The 24149-nt window shown below is 34.0% G+C and overlaps 1 protein-coding gene across 22 annotated transcripts in view; it reads right to left on the bottom strand.

Annotated features, from left to right (window-relative positions):
- Positions 1 to 24149, bottom strand: part of DLG1 (discs large MAGUK scaffold protein 1) — a 193173-nt gene that overhangs the window by 97616 nt on the left and 71408 nt on the right. For 10 of the 22 annotated variants that reach the window (XM_037525322.2, XM_054700463.1, XM_037525320.2 and 7 more), the window contains one exon: positions 2057 to 2155. The exons of 11 other annotated variants lie outside the window; for them this stretch is intronic. In XM_037525322.2, the coding sequence (XP_037381219.1) occupies positions 2057 to 2155 (99 nt within the window). Of the gene's footprint in view, positions 1 to 2056; positions 2156 to 20765; positions 22144 to 24149 lie in introns of those variants that run through there. One more of the 22 variants, XM_037525333.2, reaches the window with a different exon arrangement.

Below are 24149 nucleotides of genomic sequence, written 5' to 3'. Positions count from 1 at the left end.
GCACAGCCATTGGCTCTTCACATAACACAATATAAGCTACTGTTTTTTTTTTTTTTTTTTAAGATTGATTTATTTATGCACACAAGAACTGGGGTATAAGCCAGAGGTGTGGGGGATGAAAGGATTCACCAGAGACAGAGTGGGAGACAGAACAGGTAGACTGACTGAAATACACTGCTGAGGGGAGCAGCGGGTGAGACAGGAGAGGTCTGCTGTGCCATGTGGGTATATCTCCCTGGCTGGCCAGGGATTGAACTTATGCTGCAGTGGCTGTGGATAGCTTCATAGTGCTTGTCTTAACCCCTTTTGCCAGGGAGGCCCTAAGCTACTATTCTCCATGGACTTTTGTAATGTACTAAAACCTAAAATCAGTCTAGCTAAAATAAGTTTTTCTCTGTGTACGTATCTTGTTTGTTTTTCTAACTAGTTCCTTGGTTTACTTTCTCAAAGAAATATGAAGTAACAGTGATAATGAGTAGCCTAGATCACATATGTACATAAATATACATTATTATTTTTCAGTCACTGTGAAACATCTCAAACTAATACTATTATCATTTTCACTGTGGTTATGTAAACTGCTCAGGGTTACACAATATGTGGTAGGATTGCAGTTCCAAATTACATCAATCTGATTCTAAGACCTTTATTTATAACTACAAGGCTATGCAATATCTCAACAATTTCCAAGTATAGTATGTTGTTAAATTAGGAACACCTGAGTAAATAAATCAGAGAACCTTGAACAGAAGTTTTCCTATGACTATATATGAACAGAATCTACTACAAAATAACAGATGTTTAGAAAATTATTTTAACGCCAAAAGATGAAGAATAAAATACTTTCTATAGTAAAATACAACTATATTCTAGATACTTGGAAAGATGTTACACTATCACAGTGTTAACATCATTTTAGTTTGCTTAATTAGAATAATATTTATTTATACAATTTATTATCTGCAAGATAGAGAAAACAGCCATCTGGATTTAACTATTTAATTCACACAGTTTCACAATGAATGAACTTTTAATGATTTTCATAAAGAGTCAAAGATTATATAGGAGTAGTAAAACAACAATATAAACTGAAGTCTTAGCATTTCCCCTTATCCTATTTTTTATTGCTATTCTTATTGATTTTTATTTTTTAGGGGGGGAGAGCTGCAGTGAAATGTGAATAATCAAATATACATCCCTCCCTCCCATGGGAATTATTTTGAAACTGTTTGGATAGCAAGCATTATTTTTACCTAGATGTTATGCTATAGATCACTAATAGCAAAAGTATGCCAAATACACATAAAGTAATTAAATGAAACTGAGATCTTTTACACCAAAGATCATTATCATACTTAACAATGCCACCATTGATGACTCTGTTGGTAAAGCAGTTAATGTCTCAATAAGCCAACCTTGGAACCACAAAAGTTCTGAAAGCTAAAAATATTCAGATATTTTGACATTTAGTTATCATTTCATTTTTTGACTGTTACATGCTAATTTCTTAAAAAATAATTTAGGATAGTTTCAGATTTACATGAAAGTTGTAAAGATAGCACAGAGTTCCCATATGTTTTATATACATCTGTGATTAGTTTTAACTAATAAATGTGAAATAGGTTATCTAAGCAAATGACAGAAAGATGCATATTTCCAAAGAAAATAAGGAAACAAAATGCAATATAAGATGATATACCCAATACATGATCAAAAGGGCAATAATTTTTATTATATTTAGAAAATAAAATTTCCTAAAACAAAAGCATTGAAAAACCATTTTAGACTTACAAGTACAAAATATATAACAAATCTAGAGAGGCTGAATATTATGAAGATTAGAATGTTTTTCTATTTCATAGACAACCTAATAAAATGCAAATATTAAATCTATTTTGTATTTACTCCGAAATATGTAATTCTCCCCAAATACCAACTGATGTCCAAGGTGAATTACCAAATCTAACAAAGAAATTGTTAAAACAGCTTTAAAAGGATACAAATGAAACATTAAAAGCAAATGAAATTTTTATAAAGAAAAAAAAGAAACAAAAACCTGTGGTATGGTGGGTAGGATGACAGTATTCTCAGCAGGGACTGGCAGGACAGGGATCACAGGGACAGTGGGAGAAGAGGGAGGTACAGCTTCTGTTGTCTAAAAATCATCAACGACAAAAAATCAGGAAAAATACCAAAATAAAAAGGAAACACACAACAGAAAGTTTTATCATAAAAACAAATTATAGTTTTCAGAGATAATTGAGTAGGTAAAATATTATTTCAATTTAAATGACAAAAATGCTCTGCAGAAATTTATTTTAGAAATAAAACTATACCACCAACACTAATTTTAAGGACTATAGTTAAGATGAGCTCTGTAGTTAAAAAAAGTGACATCCTTAGATGTTTAAATGAAAATAATAAAAGATAATGACTTATAACATTCCTTCTCTAGGAGACAAAATACTTGCTTCCCAGACTACAAAATATTTTTCTAGCATTCAGAATATATTTTATTGCTTTCCTTCCTGCATTCCAAGAATCAAAGTAATTTTAGGTACCTATTAGATAGGCAATTGGAACTTAGAAATCCACAAATAAAAGATCAAAGGACTTAAAAATTGAATCTATATCATTTGAAATAATTTGTGCTATTAGCTTCTAATATGACAAAGTGTAATAACCTGCTTGTAAAGTCATTAATTCCACTAACATTCACTGAGCATTAATTATGTGCCAGACATTTTCTGGAAAACAGAAAAAAGAAGTGGTAATTCTAGTGACATACTTTAAGAAGTTTCGATATTTTTAATCAATTACTCTGAAATGAATCACTTATTTTTTTAAAAAAAAAAAAGAGTAACTGGAATACAGAAAAGGGATTTTGTAATAAGACCCAACCCCTAAAAGCTAAATTAATTCATAAATATTACTATGTGAATGATATATCCTACATGTATAAGAAACACAAAAATTAAATGGATAAGAGGACATTGCACATAAAAGGTTTAAATCAAAACAGGGGAAACAAATCACTAAACTTGAAAGCATGCTTTTCCTCACTGATAAAGAAATACAAAATAAAATTACAGGGCCTCCCCGGTGGCGCAGCGGTTGAGCGCTGGGTTGTGAAGCTGCCCGCGGCCTCTGCGGCGCCGGTTCAATCCCCGGCTGCTCCCCGGCCACCAGAGGAGGGTCCCACATGGCGCGCAGACCTCTCCTGCCGCCCGCTGCTCCCCTCAGCAGTGTACTTCGGTCCTTCTGCCTGCTCTGCTCCCTGCTCTGGCTCTGGTGAATTCTCTCACCCTCCCGCGCTTCTGACTGTACCCAGTGCATGTATAAACAAAAAACAAACAAACAAACCAGCAAACAAATAAATAAAGCATGCTTCTATAAAAAAAAAAAAAAAAAAAAAAAAAAAATAAAATTACAGTGATAACCATTTGTGTTATCAAATGAGTCAATCAAGATTAATAAAAAAACGTATGGAGACTCCTCACAATTATGCTGGGAAAACTGGATATCTACATACAAAAGAAAGAAATTAAATCATGATCTCACATCAAAGACAATGCTAACTTGAAATTAATCAACAACATAAATATATAAGTGCTAAAACCATAAGGCTCTTAGAACGAAATAGGGATGTAAATCTCCATGACCTTGGATTTGGCAATGGATTCATAACTATGACATCAAAAGCATTAAGTGCCAAAAAATAAATAAATAAACTTGATTTCTATAAGAATTAGAACCTCTTGTTCACCAAGGGGCATTACCAAGAAAGCAAAAAAGACAACCTACAGAATGGAAGAAAATCTTTGCAAATCATGCAGTTGATGAGGGTTTAATATTACATAATACATAAAGAACTCTGACAACTCAACAACTAAATACAGACAAAATAGGCATAAGTTTGTAACAATATAGATGAAATGTGAGGTGATTATGCTAAGTGAAATATGTCAGAAAGTGAAGACAATTATTGGATGGTTTTACTCACTTGTGGACTACAGCCAACCAAAGGAAACAAACACAAAACACAAAAATTTTAACTCTTAGACTCTTGTGAAGAATATGGAGGTGCCAGAGGGAAGGTAGGGGTTAGAGGAGATTATGGGACAGAATAGTGCATAGAAGCTTTGGTAGTGGGTGAATAAAGCATTTGCACATGTTGAGGTATGAAGTAATTCTGAAATTATGTAGGCATGTAAACAAATGGTAAATCAATAAAAATCTATTTTATAAAATAAGCATGGAAACTTGAATAGACATTTTTCCAAAGAAGATATACAAATGGCCAATGAAAAGCTATTCAACATCATTATTCATTAGGGAAATACAAATAAAGTTATAATGATGTAGCATCTCATACCTAATAAAAGGTTGTTATAAACAGTGAAAAAAAAATAAAAAAGGAGGGCCCTACTGGTGGCACAAGGGGTTGCGTTGCAGCACTATGAAGCTATCTGCAGCCACTGAAGCATGGCACGAGTTTGATCCCTGGCAGGACAGGGAGCTGCCCCAACATGGCACAGCACACCTCTCCTGTCTTGCCCGCTGCTCCCCTCAGCAGTGTATTTCAGTCAATGTGCCTGTTCTGTTACTCACTCTGGATCCGGTAAATGCTTTCACCCCACCCCACCCCCAAGGCCACAGGCCTGTACCCCAGCTCTTATATGCATAAAAAAAATAAATCCCTAAAAACATAAATGAAAAGGAAAAACAAATCCAGAAAGCAGCAAAGTTGGTGAGAATGTACAGAAACTGGAACGCTCAAATAATGCTGGTGGGAATGAAATCGGTATGTCTTAGAAAACAGCTGGGGCCTTTTGGCAGCTGTCTTAGAGACCAGGCATTCTGGACTATCCTGGTATCCCTCCTGCTCCTACTGCCCCCTAACACCCCTGTTTCATTTTGAGGGTTCCAGTTTTTACACATTCTCACCAACATTTGTTTATATTACAAGAAAAAAATGATTATAATCTTTTATACTCGCAATCTTTAGAAAATAAACTGAAAATACATTTCAATCATTTTATAAGAAATATGGGAGTTACAGCAGCTATGGATCAAGTCAACTCTTCATTTTACAATTGAGGTTCAGTTTACAAAAAATAAACTGGAAGGAATTAGGAATACCACTCAGCTATTAAAAAAAATGAAAGTGAAAGACAATTATTGGATGGTTTTACTCATTTGTGGAATACAAACAATCAAAGGAAACAAACACGAAACACAAAAAATTTAACACTTAGACTCTTGTGAAGAAGATGGAGGTGCTAGAGGGAACAAACTGGATGTTGAGGTGATTATGCTAAATGAAATAAGAAAAATGTAAGATGGTTTTCCTTATCTGTTGAATATAAAATCCAAAGAAAACAAAATGGCACAGGGCAGCAAAAATAATTATTAGACTCTGTGAAAAATATACTGGCTACCAGGAAGAATGGGGGTGGGGGAGAAAGGAAAAGGAAGGGGATAGGACATCGGCACAGGAGTTTCAATGGAGGGTGAATAAATAGAGAGATGAGAATAGAATGTCAACTGATAATGTAGACAGAATAATGGAATTACAAAATCATCATTTGGCAGCCATTGTAGTAATAATTTATTCCAGGGACATCAATGGATGTTAAAACTGCTGCTGCTGAATGAATCTTCCATTTCATTCTAATAGATGAAAGCTGGAATGTGGCAGAGATATGAATACACACACACACACAGACACACACAGACACACACACACACACACACACCCCTCCCCCCTCAAAATATTTAATGAGAATGGAGAAATCTAGCTATCTTAATCAAAGCAAGCATCTACGAGGGATGGGACAAATCGAAATCACACGGTTACCTGATAGATGTTGTAAGAATATATCACTTCTGTGATATTCTTATCAAAGATGTATGACTTGAATCTAATCATTAAACATCAGACAAACCCCAATAATTGGTACACCAAATGTATATGATACACTATAAAATAACTGGCTATACTCACTGAAAATATCAAAGATATGAGTTTTACATTTTAAAACAGCTTTATTAAGGTGTTATTAATAAAAACCTACACATCTTTAATATATATGATTTGAAATGTCTGAACATGTTTACATTTATATTACAACCAGGGTAACAGAAATATCCATCACCTTTAAGTTTCTTTATGCTTCTTTAATAGGGTCAGAGAGTAGCTATTAATAATCTACTTTAACATAAAAATACAAAGTTACATGTCAAATTGCAAGGCCAAGCACAAAAATTTCCTCCACTGGGCAGCTGCTCTTCAAAATCTTTTATGATAAACTATAAACCTTTTAATATTAAATTTCAACCTTGGCCCTGAACCTCTTCAAAAGTCCATTTGCTTCAGATAAGAATATGAATACTATTTTAAAAATCCTAACACTTTTACCCTCTTAATCTACTTTACTTTCTATAGGGCACTGAGCAAGTTACTTTGAAAATAAATGAAGAGATACTCCTGCCTCTTCCTGAAGAAAGGTATATATACTGCTGAAAAAGTCTTCCCACAGCTGACACAATTACCAATTCAAGTAACATAGAATTACAGAACAACAAACTAATTTGATTAGTTCATTTGAAACAAAAATAGTCTTAAACAGATAACAGATAACCAAATGAAGATTGACTGATAAGCAACAGCATAAATGTTAATTAGATCTGGTAACAGAATAAAACAGAGGTAAGAAGATATTTTGAGCACAGAATTGAGAGCCTGGTTAAAAAAAAAAGAAACTGTAGAAGATATGGAATTCTAAACTATATAATGAGGCAGAAGGATACACTATATTTGGGTTATTACAGAAAATAAGGAATTCAGCTAAACATTTAAACTTGAAAAAAATCTTATAGATGTATTTCATTAATTAGACAACAGTGACTAGAATAGTGACATAATTCTTTTCCTTCTCCATTTGTATCACTCAATAAGATCAGCTCCAAAGAGTTTTGTTTTTTCAATCCTGACCATGTGACTAACAACAGTCTCAGTTGTTTCTATCCATAGCAACACCATGGCATCATTAGCCTCTGAGGCTGCCTTCAGAGACTTGTTTCCATGACAACAGAGGCTATAATATTAAAACTGTCTCTAACTCCAAGAACACTGCAGAAAATTGTGAATTCCTATAAGATAACTGGATTGTACGTATTTTATAAGTACTTTACACCAGCATCAAATTGACATTTTCAAAAAATGTTTAAGCTGATTCATTTTAGAGGTTCTTATTTGCTTCATAGCTTTTTATTTTACATTTCAGAAAAAAAACTTAAAATTACAAAATCATATACATGGCTGTAAACCAATTTTACCTAAAAAATAAGTGCAAAAACTTTTAAAATTACAAAATCAGCTTTTAAAATGTAACAGATTTTCATGAAAGTGACCCAAAGCCTTGTGCATTAATGGGAATTGACATCTATCTACATTTTTAACTGTGCACTACTTTTTCACTTTCATTCATTCAAATAGAAAAAAAACATACTGAATGTACCTTCCTTTCTTAAATTCCTTTGTTTTAATATAGTTAAACTGGTTTTAATATGTACATTTGAGTCCTGATACAGACAGAGGAACAATTTTTGGAGGCACTTATGATAATCCAGCTGAAAGATGATCAGTGACTTAAAATGAATGATGGCAATGACAAAAATGGACATGTGTAGTGAAATCCAGATCGATTTTTTTGAATGTGGGACTGTTGTATCTGATGACTGATGGGATGTTGGGAAGAAGGAAGGACTATTAAAAACAATATCCACAATGGCCACCACAAATTATTTTTTTCATCATAGTTTGACCAAGCATAAGATTTACAAGGCTATCTGAATACATGCAATTTTTTTCTCATTAATAGAATGGAGGTAAACTGAACTTGAATATATACAAAGACTCAATAAAATCGAAATATATTTATACCATACATAGGAAAATGAAGACTATGAATTAGCAAATCTTTTTGTTATTTAACTGCCTTCGTGTCACTGTCAATAAGGACTTTGTTTCTATGTGGCATACTTAATATTCTTAATCCAAGTTCTCTTGTTTAAAGATCTACTATGAGATATGTTTCTCTCATTAAATGTCAAGGAAGCTATCTAAGAGGGATGGAGAAACCAGGGGGAAAAAAAAAGTAAACCTTTTGAATGTTTACAGAAGGATAAAATATAGCAGAGTAGATTTACCACTCTGGTTGGGAATCACTGAATTCAACAAGGGTCCAGCACCTTCAGAATAAGGTGTTTTTTCATGGCTTACATCTGTTTCTTTCTTGATTCAAATGCCCTTTTGCCACATTTACTTCAAAAAGCACCTTCACTATAAAGTGATATAGTGAAAAAACAAAAACAAACTCATTATGTGAACCAGCTGCATATGACACCCATGTCATAATTATCTCAGAGTCACTCAATAAAACTAGATATGTTTTGAAACAAATCACTAAGGGTGTTAAGAGACAATTTTAAAATTTTATTTAACATATTTTTTATAACTTTTTAAATTGAGGTAACACTGATTTATAACACAGTTATGATTTAGGTTCATACATTTTCATATGGATGTTACACACCACATCCACTACTGAAGCACCCATAATCCTCCATTATAGGCCACAGGGGTCCCTCCTCTACTTTTTCCCACAATTTTCTTTTTAGATCTTGTGGTTTAGATTTAGTGATTAAAAATCCTATTATAGAAACATGGGTGCAAATTTGTTAGTTCACAGATCATCTAATTCATGACTCTATTTCTGCTTGCAAGAATTTAGTTAAGGTTTACCATCCATTTGTCATGAAAAATGGTTTTCTATTACCATTCAGCTGGTAAACAGAGACCTAAAACGTGGATTTAAAGATACAGTTACATAACTAACATTGGTAAGAAACTCCCAATTATAATGTGGCTTTTTCACCTGATTTTCTCGGGCTGTAGCTACAGAAACACACAACCTAACTTAAAATGATTACTAACCTAAAATGGGCCCTTAATGCTTCCTGGTATTCATATATTTGTCCTATTCTATTCAATCTTCTATAATTCCCTAATGATTTAGGCCATACCTTTTCTGAAGTCCTCTTCTACTATTCTCTTCCCACTTAGTATTTGAGTCATACTGATCATCTCCCTTGTTGTTTCCCAAGTATTCTAAGCATGCACCTGCCTTAGAGTCTTTCATTTTATGACTTCTCTTGCCTGGAACGCCCTTGGCCCAGCTATCCACATGGCTCAACTCCATAAGGTCTTTCATGGTTTTACTCAAACATCACCTTAGTTATCCTATTACCTCCTTCCACATACTTAATTATCCTATTACCTCCCACTACCCTCTTAGTTATCCTATTACCTTCCACCACATACTCACACACATTTCTTATTGTTGTTTTACTTTTTCTCCAGCAAACTACATATTTTAATTATATTTATTATCTGTCTTCTCCACTTTAATCAAAGATAGATAAGAACAGGTATTCTTGTTTTATTCATGCCGATATGGCTACTGCTTAGAACAGTGCCTATCTCATAAGAAGTACTTAATATGTATTTGCTGAATGAAAGCAAACACATGACTGCCAAAAGAGAATGACTTCATTAGCACTCTAAAATGTCTAGTGCCCCCCCCCCATTTTCATGCAATATACATAGACGATACTGCTAAAAGATTCTGTGTATTTGGGCAACCATTACTAATCAGAAGATGTTCAAGATGTTCTACATTTGATAACCTTAGAAAAGAAGTTTCAAAATATAAAAATGCCACCCAAATGGCCAGTTTCATGTTGTTATCAATCTACCAATTGCTAACTGCCTAGTAATGTCCTATTTGAAAATATCTGGTCAAGTATTTTTGCTCAAAGGATTTTCATTTTCTTTCTTTCTAAACTGTATTAGTAAATAAATTGCACTGGCAGTTCATATTTGAAACCTGTGGTGCTCATCTCCAAAGTTTTAGGTTCTGTGATTCTGTGGTTACGATTTCTGTTTTACCTTGGTGTTCCCATCATCTTTTCCAAAAAATGCTGTTCCCAATTTTTGCTTTTCAGTTCTCTAATTCCTTTTTTGGCAACCCCCCATAGTACGTGCTCAGTAATAATTATGTGGTTTGTTTTTCTGGCTCAACCCTGTATAGGTTACATATATTCTGACTAAAACCTAAATTTTTATCATTCTGTAAATTAGGTTGCTTCTCCATAACTCTTATTCCTCACTTAAAAGACCAGGATATTTTGTGAAACAGATGATGGTGGTGGTGATGGTCCTGTTGATGAAAAGATGATGATGATGATGGCAGGTACCTTACTGATGTCAATTATTATAAAAAGTGCTTGTATGTATTGTGCCTCATTTAATTCTCACTAAATATTAATGACAATAACATTTCATCCCTATTTTGGTGAAGAAAAGAGATAGAATTTAGGAAATTTGTCTTGCTATAGCTAGAATTTAGGTAATTTGTCTTGCTATTGCTAGAATATGGCAGAATAGACTAAAACCCAGGCCACCATCCTTTTAAAGACATTATGCTCAACCAGTATACTACACTGCTTCTTTAAAATAGTTCCAGAAAAGCTAAACAATCTACTATTTCCTCCCTAGTCCTTACCTCTTGGACCTCATTCTTCCAGTACTCTCTTCACCACTACCTACATTCCAACACTGAGCAACTTGTTATCACCCAAATTCTCTCAGCATTGTGAATATTAGCACTAGAATGTAGGCTTCATGTGGGCAGGGATTTTGTGTGTTTTACCTGGCAAACCATGAGGCTTCAAGTAAATATTTCTTGAACTGAAATATTTCGTTAGACTCAGTGGTAATGCCTTAATGGCAGCCAGTGTCAGACTCCAGAATAAATGGACAGGAAAGGCATTCTGCCAGGATGCAACCTCTAATATACTTTTAGGGATAGTAGTAATTCAGGAGTAACTACAATGAAAAAGATAAATTTCAATTACTAAGAGCGGTGTTGGTATGCATATTTCTTTTTCTATCTTTCAAAATGCTTTCAAACCAATTTCTTTTCCAAATTTATAACCCTTTGATATATTAGATGACTCTACCAAAATTTAATCTGAGTTAACTATCAAAAAATGAGACTGGGATCTGTTGCGTTCAAATTTCAGACTAATCTCCACTTGTTTTCTCAGGACCAACAAAAATTTATAAACTTCTCACTTGGTTCCATTCTGTCATAATACCTTCTTCATACTCCAGAGCTGGCTCAGTCAAAGTCAGAGTTTAGATTTCGTAAATACGGAAAATACTGTTCAGAAATGGGATCAAACTGAGTTTTTCTGAAGGTTAAAGAACAAATAGGCACTCCTGTTAAGGGATGAGAGAGAAAAATCTTTTAAATAAATTTATCCAGGGCAGAAGTTGTATGTTGGCTTCTAAAATTCTAAGGCTTCGAGATGGTTTTTACCCTTGCACAAAATAGGTCCAGTCTTTGTTGATTGATTTGCATATGCCTGTAAAATTACCACATGAGTTGTTTTATTTAAAATTTGCTAAATAAGGTGATAATAGTAGGCTACTGTTTTCCACATGACTGAACAACTATTTTTTACATTTATCAAAATTCTGAAATTTTATGTAAAAATGGAGGACTGAAAAAGCTATCTAACAGTGCCAGGAAGTACAGAGGATAGCACAGTAAAAGATCCTTAAGGAAAATGATACTAAGCAAAACTTTAAAGATAAGAATTTAAGTTCTTCACCTGTATAAAAATATAGAGGCCTTAATTTTTTCAGAGAGTTTTGAATTACACATGAATTAACCAAACTCTGTAATGTAGACTCAATAATTTTTAAGCACAGTTTCATACAAAAATGGCTTGGGAAACTTACAGTGGTCAAATCACAATTAGAAACTCCAAACTTCCTTACAGCAATCATCAGACTAAATTAAAATAAAACCGTTTGCAACATTTGCTTATTCATTCAACAAATATTTATCAAGTGCATTCACCATGGTAGGTTCTGGAATGTAAGAGAAGAAAACATATATCTTGTACTACCAGCTCTTGTGAAGCTTATGATTTTTTTTTTTTAAAGATTTATACAAGAACTGAGGTACAGGTCAGAGGCACGGGAGGGTGAGAGAATTCACCAGAGAGAGCGGGGAGCAGAACAGGCAAACGGACTGAAGACACTGCTGAGGAGAGTAGAAGGCGAGGCTGGAGAGGTCTGCCACGCCACGTGGGTTTCTCCCTGGCCAGACAGGAATTGAACCTGCGCTGCAGAGGCTGTGGACAGCTTTACAGCTCAGCGCTCAACCCGCTGTGCCACTGGGGAGGCCCTGAAGCTTATGATTTAGTAGCTGATATTAAGCAAATCATTATTCAACTGGTTTACTCTGTAAAGTACCATCTCATGAAAACAAATCTGCTTGGGCAAAAATGTCATGCAGGCAGAATCTCTCCCCTAGCCCAAAGAGCATGTGGGTTATTTTTCAGCACTGTTATTGACACATTATTTTAAAGGCTAACTTTAACACTGGTTTGTGTATATTAAAAATATATGAATTGCAGCTTGTGAATTTGCTTTCAGTTTACTTATATGTCATTGACAAAAGGGCCACCTAACAATCAAGATGCAATATAAAGCCTCAAAAATGAACACAACACACATCCTATTTACAAAGAGCTTATATTGTAAAATTTACTTATTCATCAAACTACACATTAGGATATCAATTTTATTCTTTTACATAGATTATTTTTGAGAGTAATTTCAGGTTCACAGCAAAATTGAATGGAAAGAACAGAGTTCCCACAAAATCTCTGCTAACAAATACACATAGCCTCCCCATTATCATTTCCCACTAGAATGGTATTTTTGTACCACTGATGAACCTACACTGACATCATTATTACACAAAACCCACAGTTTACATCAGTGTTCACTCTTGGTGTTATATGCACTATGGGTTTTTACAAGTTTATAATAACATGTTATTATATTTACCATGATCAAATCATACAAAATAGTTTCACTGCTCTAAAATTCTTTTGTGCTCTACCTATTCATCCCTCCCTCATCCCTAACCTTGGTAATCACTGATTTTTTAAGCTGTCTCCACAGTTTTCCCTTTTCCAGAATGTCATATCATTGCAAACATCCAGTATGGAGCTTTTCTAATTGGTTTCTTTCACTTAGTAATATGCATATAAGGTTCTACCAATTCTTTTCATTTCTTTTTAGCACCAAGTAACATTTTGTTGTCTGAATGTGTCAGAATTTGTTTAGTCATTCAAATACTGAAAGATATCTTGGATGCTTCCAAATTTTGACAATTATGAATAAAGGTACTATGAAACATCAATGTGCAGGTTTTCCTATAGACATAAATTTTGAATTCATTTGAGTAAGTACCATGTTTTGCAATTGCTGGATCACATGGTCAACTTTGTATTTTAAAAAGTTTATATAACCAATATAACCACTATAAATAATTACTTTTAATAGTCATCTCTATACTTAAAAGGGAACAATTAATTTCCAAATCTGATTCATGGTATTAATCTTACAAAATTCCTTTTGAGTAGGAAGTTAAACTCTACTAAGCGTGAGCATCTCACACCAGTATAACTGGCTTTTTATCCTAAGTTTGATTGCTTGGTTAGTCAATATCCAAAGGAGACTATTTCTACCTATTGTCCTAGAAACTACCCTCCTAACAGAGTCAGCATTTCCAAAGTAGTGTAAAAGGATTGTCTACCTACCTGATATACTCTAGCTTAACACAAAGTCAACATACTATTGATTATAACCAATTCCATTCCTTAGAGATGAAGAACTCTCAAAACACAACTATCATTGGCCATGAGGTCAAATGTATGTATGAAACATGCATAAATAAGGAGTTGTGTCAATCTGGGAGGATCCAAGGCAGAGAGATCTTGGCGTGAATATTTTTATCTACCTCTTGGTAGGAATAGTCAGAAGATAAATGGTTATAAATGGGGTACCATATGCCTCTGTTTGCCAGAGAAGTTTGTATTTATGCTTGCTGTCCTACTTTAATTTTTAATAGCTCCCTCTTTCCATCAAAATTATTGCAGTTTGGTCAATGAATTACATAATCATCCAGATATAAGGACATTTCCACTTTTCTTCCTGCCTCACCTGTATTTCTCCACAGAGGGATAAATAAGAAGAGAATCATGAGTTAAAGGCCCAGTATAATTTCAGATAAAATATCTATAAGATATTTTATAGAAGGCCAAATGGAGAATTCACACAGAAAAAAAATTCAATAAATAATCAGATAGTATTAAGTGTTATGAGGAAAAATAAATAGAAGGAAAGAAGAGGTGTCTGTTACCTTAGGTAAGAATTTAGGAAGGTGGTGATACAGAAAATTCTAAAGTTACCACAATTAAAAGAATAAATTATTTAAAAAGAAAAAAAAAAAAACTCTAGAAAGGCCCTCTGGAAGACAACAGATGAGCAGAAATCTGAAAGGGAATGAAGTCTAAGAATATCTGAAATGCTCCAGGCAAAGGAAAACAGTAAGATAAAGGCTATGAGATGACCACAAGTTAATATATTTGAAGAACAGGAACAAGGCCAGGCCAGTATAGCTGGAGTAAAATAAGTGAGGCAATAGTAAAAAATGAGATTGGAGACACTGTGAGGGACTAGATCAAACAGGACCTTTAGCAAATAAGAATTTAGAATTTAACTATAAATTGGTAGGGCTGAAAACAAGGTACTGATATGAACTGACTTATATTCTGTAAAGATGACTCCATGCTGGGTGAAGGACAGGTTGGTGAAAGGAAAGAATGGAGTCAGGGAGACCAGCTAGATGTTCAAGCTTTAGTTCAAGCAATAAATTAAATATTTTGAATTAGTTGTTATAGAAACAGTGAAAAATGGTCAGATCATAAATATATTCTGAAAAAGAGTGACTAGCACTTGCTGTTAGACTGTGCAACAAAGAAAAAAGGAATAGATTAAAGGTATTTTTCTTCAATACATCAGTGAATGGTGTACTGAAGAAGATAGGAAGAGTAATAAAATTAGAAATTCTGTTTTTAATATGTTAACTGTCAGATGCTAAATCCAAGTGGAGACACTGAATAGGAAGTTAGATACCAAGTCTACAGAGATTGTCTCTGCGCTAAAGACAAATACTGCTGTTATTTAAAGGCATAGAACTGGAAGGAGAGAGAAGTTCAAGGACTGAGTCCTGAGGCATTTTAACACTTACCAGTAGGAAGAAGATGATGCTACAAAGAAAACTAAAATTGAGAAACTATCAGGACAGTATTCTATAGTTAAAGGAGAAAAGAAATTAAAGGAAGGAGTAATCAGCCTGTGGTGGGGTCAAGTAAAACTGAGAACTGATAAATCAGATTTGCTTATACTCCAAAAGAGGGATTTTTGGTGGTGGTGGTTGTTTTGATGAGAGGTATTATAGTAGGTATTCAAGCTATGGGAATTATCCAGTAAAAGGGAAAAGACAGATGATGCAATGAAGAGATAATTTCAGAAGTCCTTGAATAGCAAAAGGAACTAAGATCTAATGTGAAATTGAAGGGTGAGCTTTAGAAACACAGATGGTTCATTTAATTTAACAGATAGAAATACCATCAACTGAGAATGAGGGTCACTAAACAGGTACTAGAAGTTTAATGCGTAGCTATGGAGCCTATGTGGAGGAGGCAGAGCCGCAATTAACCAAGATTGGATCATACCAATGAAGTGACAAAGGAGCAAGAGAGTTGAGATATGAAAGGTGGTGTTTATAGTCATGGACCAGGAATTTGAGCAAAGCAAGGGTAGAAATTAGTATGAAAGGAGTAATAGACAATAAAAAAACATAGACTAGGATGTGTTCAGAGGGTGGAAAAAATCATTATAGTTGGAAGCAAGCAGAAAAGAAAGACATTCTAGTTAGAGAGCTTAAAATGCTTGCAATGGAGATTTTGTAAGTGGTACCCTGATGGTAATGAGGTCTTAAATATAACCATTTAAGCTGCTCACTCAAGTAAAAGAAGAAACGAGATACTTAGAGGTAAGGATACTAAGGAAGTGAGATGAGTGTTGTTCTAAAATAACTAATTCTAACATAAGGATATGAAAATATCTAAGAAGGATTACAGGAATAGTGGGAAAAATAAAAGAGTATGAATAAAATAAAATCATCAGCAGTAGGAGTGATTGGGAGATGCAGTTGACCAGAAAAGGAGGGGAAATAGAAAATACCATCTAACGACATCTTTATTTTTTAAGAGGAGTAGCTACAATCCTCTATAAATATTAATAATGAGCAAGGGAGACATTGACTCCACTTATTGGCCCCATGATGCATGGGGTGTCACGGATAAAAAAATTCCACTTTTTGTATGAGGGCTACAGAAAAAATAATCTTAGGGAGTGCCAGGTTTTATGAGAGGGGAAAAGGTGAGATTAACCATCATAGAGGATGCTCAGGACAAAGGTCCTGTTGATGATAAATTGGGAGTTCCCAAGGGCAGAGTGAAAGGGTCTGGGAGATTAGAGATCTACCGGAGTCACATAAGGATAAAGAAATGAGTGACAGGATTCTAGGTTTGGGCTTTTTGTGATGATTAAGGTTAAAAAAGATGTACAGTATAAAATTCGTCTGGATGGTATGCTTGGAGGAACTTAGTAAAAGGCGGAAAATCAGTTAAATGTAGGCATTTACTTGTGACAGCTTTAGCAATTTCAGAAGGGAGCTTTGGGAAGAGAAGCAAAGTAAAGGAATTGGTAGTATCAAGATTCTGGGATGTTCTTTGGAGTTCCTCCCTTAAACTCTGCAATTTTGAGGGCTGAGATTTGCAGTTCTTAAAAAACCACATGACTAACACACACAGTTAACTTATTCAATCAACACTATTTACTGAGTAAATGAATGACCTGTACTTTTCTAGGTGCTGTAATTCCTAATTATGTGTATTTGAATTTGTCCAGACTATCATAGTTAAGTAATATAAAAATGAAGTAATAATATAATGAAATAATAGTGGCCAGATAAGTGGCCTAAGTACGCTACATGCATTAAATTATATAATATAATCATTTCAATGAAGCTGATACTATAATGGTAATTTTGGGCCATATATCTAAAAGATAGTGTCAAAACTAAACCTTTTATAGTACAGAATGTACCTGTTTAGGAAAACAGTATTTTTAATCACAAATTAGACTACATATTTTTCCAAAACAAGGCTATCTGGACAGTGTTTTCATTTATTTTAATTTAGGACAGGGTTTTTTCTCTTAAAAGCAGATTACTTTATTCATGTAAATATTCACTTATTAAAATTTTATTGTTCTACTTCAACTATGACAAGTCATTATGTCTGTTCTATTCACTTCTAGGAAGGGAGTTTTGTTGTTTTCAGCTTAACATGGCAAATCAATTGTTTAGGGGATGGGGGAGTACTATTCTATATGTTAGGGATTTTCAAGTAGAAACAGTTGCTAAACACATATTCATAGTGACCTTCCACATCTCAGCTATTCAATGTTTATATGATCACTATTTTCATTAATAAGTAATGATATCACCAAGTAAGTAAAACTTTTTACCTAAGAGCTAATCAAATAGCAAAGTCTGGAAGTATAATGCTGGAGCTCTTTAAAATCCAGCTTATATAAAAACTGGTCTTAGATTAGAACAGGTCTGTTAATACTAAATGGGACAGAGCAGACTGGCATCAGATGATACTAAATGCAAGAGTAAGAGACCTGCTGAGGCAAGGAACTGAGGAGGGTTTGACAATGTGTAAGCCATTTTTTCTTTATTATAATAGCTACTCAAAATTGAGAACATAAATGATAAAGCCAAAAAGAAAAACTCACACGAAATTAGTAATTCACAGAAACTCATCTCAATTCAACATTAAAACAAAATAATAAAACCAATCAACACACAATGTAAACTTTTCAGGCATAACCAAAAGACAAAAATTAGAGACAATAGTTTGTAAACAATATGGTTATCATCACTGGGTTAGGGACTCAAAGGGGTGAGAAACTCAGGTACATAGAGAATTTGTATGACTTGAAGAAAATATAAAGAATGGAGGGGGGGAAATGAGAAGTGAAGAAGAGATGGGTTACTATAATGAAGTAAAGGAACATGTGAGGGAAGAGACTATAACCAATAAATATAGAGACCCAAGAGTTTTTGCATTATGTGCCATATATGGTAAATCATGAGTTAATAAGGTTTTAGGTGATTGAAAGTTCTATCAACATTTATTGATAACCATCTATATTCCAAACCCTATCTACAAGATGAGGGTCTTGCACAAGTTTTTAAACCACACGGTTTCCTTATCATTTAAAAAACCAATGATTTCCTACTAGTTCTAGATTTTTAAAGAACCTGACACTTAAATCATTTAGGGACAGGGATACCTCCAATAGACAAACAGTATAAAGGAATCTCTAAAGTAAGCACACTTTTTCCTCAAATACAAAGGATATTTTGGGGACTGTTAAATCAGAGTAATGACTTTCAAATTAATAAAACTTGATTTAATATCAACTCTCCAAATTACTGAAAGTATCATGCAGAATAGTTTGATGGAATTAGATTTTGCTATCAAATGTTATATTTTGACAACAGTAAAATAGGAGACTTAGTAATTACTGCTATTTATCAATCATAAAGCAAATCATTATCATACTACTATTTTCTCAGGTATACAGTATATGTTCAAGGAATTTGTGACATTTCATTAATCTACTTTGTTTTTAACAATATACAAATTCTTCTGGTGATAAAAAACAAAACTGTTTTAAGTCAGTAGATGAAACAGAAAAATGGATTCTAGCAACAACTAAGATACAAGTATATCTAGTATTTCTTAGCTATATTTTAGCCCACAAAATGAATTCCAAAGAGTTGCATATATAAAATATATAAAATATGCAACTCATCGGTTAAAAAAATATACAGAATGAAAAATAACATGTTTGTACTCCAGAGCAGAAGAAATAAAAGCTAAAACCTCTGATTTAATGTCAGTCAACATGTCTAGAGAGGAAATACAAAGATAATGAAAAAGATAAGGAAGAGAAAGAGGTCTCAAAAAAATAAAAATGAAGTGACTTAGTATACACAAATGATCGAATGGGGGTGAAAATAAAATTTTAAAACAGTTTTATAGGCTTAATTGCCTCCACAGGAGCAAATAATTTTTATAAAAAAATCTGACAATTTTAGTGTAATACAGTAAGTTTTTGCTCCAACTTTTAAGTAACTATAATGGAAATCTGAGGTTTCGATAGTTTTACATGTTAACTATTTTGCTTACCTTTTTTTTCATTTATATGACCCTAATATGAATTACATATCAATGGTAGTTTGTATATATTAATATATAGTAGTGTGAATTTATATAAACTATACATTTACATATGACTATATAGTTTTTAAAGTCCTTAACATATCTTATTGATAACGGAAACTATAATTTAATATTTCTCTACAATATAACAATGCCAAGCTTTAGTCTGTCTCTTTTGGTATATGTAATTGTAGTCAAAATCATGTTAGTTAAATCCTTGGGGCAGTATTCAATCTAAGAGTTAAATCAATTGCTGCCTCCAAATAAGTTTTGACTATATGTAACCTCATTATCAATAAAATTAATGATTCTCCTTAGTTTAGTAATTTCATTTCGCTCAAAGGTGTAAGAAAAATAAGCAGAATTTATTACTTAAGAAATCTGACATTTAAAAATTGTGAACTATTGAAACAGAATTCTGGCAACCAAAAACAATAAAGAAGGTGCTAACAGCTTATACTTACTGTGCTGCTTCTAATTATTATTTAAAGATTTTAAATGGACATAATTTTAAAAAGGATCAAGGACATATTTATATATTTTGTTAATTTAACTATTTTAGAGGTCAAAGGACAAAAGCATTTTCACTTTTTAAAAAACAGACTATTTTTATCCTTTCATTTTTACTAATGGTGAATAATTATCTATAAAAATGCCTTAAATACAAATACTTCCCCAATACCAAATAATAGTATTTCATTTAAATTGTTATTAATTATATACATATTAAATTTGGGACTTTTTATTTTTTGTTCATCTCTTTAAACTGTTAATTGATAACTTGAAAAATATTTCTATAATCATGTAACTGTACAAGTTTACTGCTTTGAAATTAATCCTAGATAATGTATTTTATAGAAATGTACTCATTAATTCCTTGAATAAGCCATGATGTAATATAAGATATAAGTATACACAAGAGTCAACTGTATTCAATGTAATGTATTCTCAAAACATTAGAAAATAAAAATATTTCAATTATGTTGTTTTTTTTAACTATATCAGCTTCCTAAGATTATCTAATTACATACATAAAAAGCTAAACAAACAGGTATTTTCTTGGGCTAGATAGCATACTTTATATTATTTAATAGAATCTAGAAAATAAGGAGACAGCATTTTTAATTTACATATCAGTGGCTTTATATTTTTAGAGAAATCATTCAACAGAATCTGAGACTGTTTTGTTTGGCATTACATAAGAGCAAAAGGAAAAATATTTTTTGTTTTCCCTTTTGTGCTAAAGACCTGCAGAGAGGGACTAAAAGCATACATTTCTGCGCATGCAAGGATTCTGTGCATGACTGTATTTTTTAATAATAATAAGTCTAAACTAATAGATTTTTGCATAGCAAATCTAAACTGAAATATATTGAAAATAATTTCAACAAGTGGTATGTTACCTGGGTGGAGCTGGTGGCTACCGAGATGCAGTCAATAAAGCTGTGTCTTCGAGTGAAAAATGCAACTATCTGCTGCCAGCGTGAAGGTTCTGGCTCAGCTTGTAGTTCATCTGATGAGCCCTTTTTTGCCCAATGTTTCTGCTTTGGGCCTACCGAGCCATGGCTAGAGCTAGTATTGCCTCCTCGGCTGGCGCGAGAGTACAGAAGTGTGTTGTTTCCGAAAATGTAATTCATCTCTGCAGCCCTGCAGGTGGTTTCCAAGCAGTCTTACTTCTTTACCAGCTGCTGAGTGGTGAATGATCGGTAAAAACTGCAGCTAGAATTACAGCAGCATCACTTGTAGATCAGGAAAATAAAAACCTTGAGAAATGATGCTCATTTTCTCTGTAATTTCTTCCCATGAAAGAGCTTGTATCTTCCCTCTGTACATGTTAGTTCTATGATGGCTGAGTTTATATTTGCAGACAAAAAAGAAAGCATAAGATGGATTTCTTTCTCATGATTATTTTTTCACCAGCGTCTGCAGGAACCAAAAGCTGTTCTTTTGTTAGCCGATAACTAGACAGACTGAAATCCAGGAAGTGAGGTCAAGTAGCAGGTAAAGAAGGATGTTATAAACACTGGACTACAAAGACCCTTTGGGACTGTCTGATTTAATGCACTGGGTGGAGAAACCCTGTAGTACCAAGTTTCAATCACAGTCTGTAGTAAAATCCAATGGCATCTTCACTGCTTCAATAAATTATAAACTGAATTTTAAAATACAAGAAAAGAAGACTCTCTCTGCTAATAGTTCTGATTACTAAAATAATTTTACTAAAGGGGCTTTTATCACTAACATACAAATTTCTATAAGAAAGGAGCTTACATCAATTAGCACTGGCTCTAAATTTTTAAAGATACTATCAACCTTAAATTAAGCTCTAAGGATCTGCGATAGAAGGAAATTAATGTGTAATGTAGCATGATCTTTTTATGTAATACGCTTTTTTTTTTTTTAATCAAACAAGTCTTTTTCCATTTTACAAGGAATCTAGAAGCAGTAGCATTTGTTCAGCTACTCAGTGAGGTCATGAGCTTGGTCTTTTCCTCAGGTTTGCAAAATGACTGCTGGAGCTCCTTTATAGCCATATTGATTCAAGATAGTAAGGAAAGATGACAGGTGGCACCAGGCATGATTTTTTCTTTAAACAGACAATGACGAACTTTCATAGAAACCACTTTCACTCACAGTAGTATAATACATTGGTTTCTAATGCTGTGATAATTGACTCTGGAGACAGAACCAGATTAATTAGCCAAGTAAATATTTTGCTTCTGGAACTTTTGTGACAAAAAAACAACCGTTAGGGCCTCCCCCGTGGCGCAGCAGTTGAGCGCTGGATTGCAAAGCTGCCCGCAGCCTCTGCAGTGCCAGTTCAAGCCCTGGCTGCTCCCCAGCCACTGGAGGAGGGTCCCACATGGCGCGCAGACCTCTCCTGCCACCCGCTGCTCCCCTCAGCAGTGTACTTCGGTCCTTCTGGCTGCTCTGCTCCCAGCTCTGGCTCTGGTGAATTCTCTCACCCTCCCGCGCTTCTGACTGTACCCAGTGCTTGTATAAATAAATCTTTAATTTAAAAAAAAAAAACTATAAAAAAACTGTTAAATTATCAGCATCATCTCTCCCATATATTATTAAGATTGCAAAGTTATTAATTTATAAAAATGCAAAAGAAAAAAATTTTTATTTTGTAACTAGTGAAACATATTTTATCCAATACCACATAAATAATATTCTAGCCACAAAAAAATAGTTTGATTGACAAAATAGACCTTTTTTAACCTCTATTTAGATATGTGTTTCTCAACATAGTAGACTAACTCAGAATCACCTGGGATGTTAGTTAAAAAACCAGATTGGTATCCCCTCCCTGTCAGAATTTTTAAGGAAAAGGGGGATCTGGGAATTTTCCTTTAAAAAAGCTCTATGGACTACCTTAATGTTTGAGAACCACAGGCTCCCAAGCCTGTTCTCTTAACACTATGCCACATTAGTATGATACAACAAACACATAGTCATTTAAAAACAGTATATAAATAAACATGATGTGATAATTTACTAATAGTTGGGTATTTCAATTTTTTTCCTTGTGAATTTTGCTTTTATTGGGATATAGGAGATGGGTTGGGAAACGTCATAATGGAGGAAATTTCCATTTTAATATTCCTGGAATAGTTTTGGGATTTATTCTTGGAGCTGCTGCTCTTGTTGCAAGTAACCTTTCCAGAGCTACTGCTGAGCAGCAATACCTTGGATGAAAATTTCCCTTTTTTCCCTCTGTCCTGCTTCTTACTGGATGTTGACTGGTTCCTCTTTGGGGAAAGATTTCTTCCTCTTGGGAAGATTTTTAATGCTAGGTATTTCCTTAACATCACCACTAATGAGCTCTTTATTTGCTTTTTCTTGGATTTGGAGGGCACAGATGAACCTTCCACTGCATTCTCCTGAGGAAACTCCTAGGTGTTTTTTGTTTTGTTTTTCTCCTTTTTAGGTCTTCTACTTGTCTCCTCACAATTCTCCTGCTGTTTGCTAAAGATATATAGCCAGATGTGTCTTTTCTTTCTTCAAGCATTTCTTCTCCTGTCTCCCCAACTTTCTAGTTATCTTAGGTGACTTCCTCTGTCTGAATTATCGTCTCCTTCATGATATCCAGATTCTTGCAGAGTTCCTCCTGTCATTCCTCAACCTGTTCAGGAATCTTCTCCCCAAACATACTTGTGGGTTCCTCAGACAAGCAATCAATTTATGGGCTAATACTGTATTGTTTGCCAGATATTGGGAGATACAGACATTATTTTTGGCAGCTACTTGACGAAGGTATGTGACGTGGAAAATGAGTTTGTATTTTGGGGTGTTACCTTTTGTCTTCAAGGCTCTGGAAACTTGGCCCTTTTGCTGGGCCCTGAGATACACTTTGATACCAGGACTGACCAAGTAATCCAATTTCTAGTTGATATGAGCATATCACAAGTCCCATCCTCAGTCATGGATATTTCTTCAGATGTGTACTGACAAAATATTGCTTAGCAACAGCAACTAAATACACCTTACTGGAAAAGAGTACTAGCAAGCTACAACCTCCAGGTCCACTGCAAGTCCTTGTTCAAAAAAGACACTAATGCTTTCTCTGATTTCATCCCTATCATAGAAACACATGCCTAACAAGGGTGGAGGGTCATGTGAGGCTCTTGGGAGTAAGGCATTTTGTGACAGAGATCGTAGGAGAAAGTCTGGTGCTTCTTCTCAAGGACTGTGAAGACATGGATAGAAATTTTATAGCTCTACACAGATCTGTCTTATCCATTTGGGGAGAGGAAAATTACTAAGGATAGACAGAAAACTAA

The sequence above is a fragment of the Talpa occidentalis genome, unplaced genomic scaffold (genome assembly GCF_014898055.3).
Source record: "Talpa occidentalis isolate TD23 unplaced genomic scaffold, MPIMG_talOcc4v2.1 talOcc4.4, whole genome shotgun sequence".
Taxonomy (NCBI): domain Eukaryota; kingdom Metazoa; phylum Chordata; class Mammalia; order Eulipotyphla; family Talpidae; genus Talpa; species Talpa occidentalis.
This window is presented reverse-complemented; position numbering and strand designations above follow the sequence as displayed.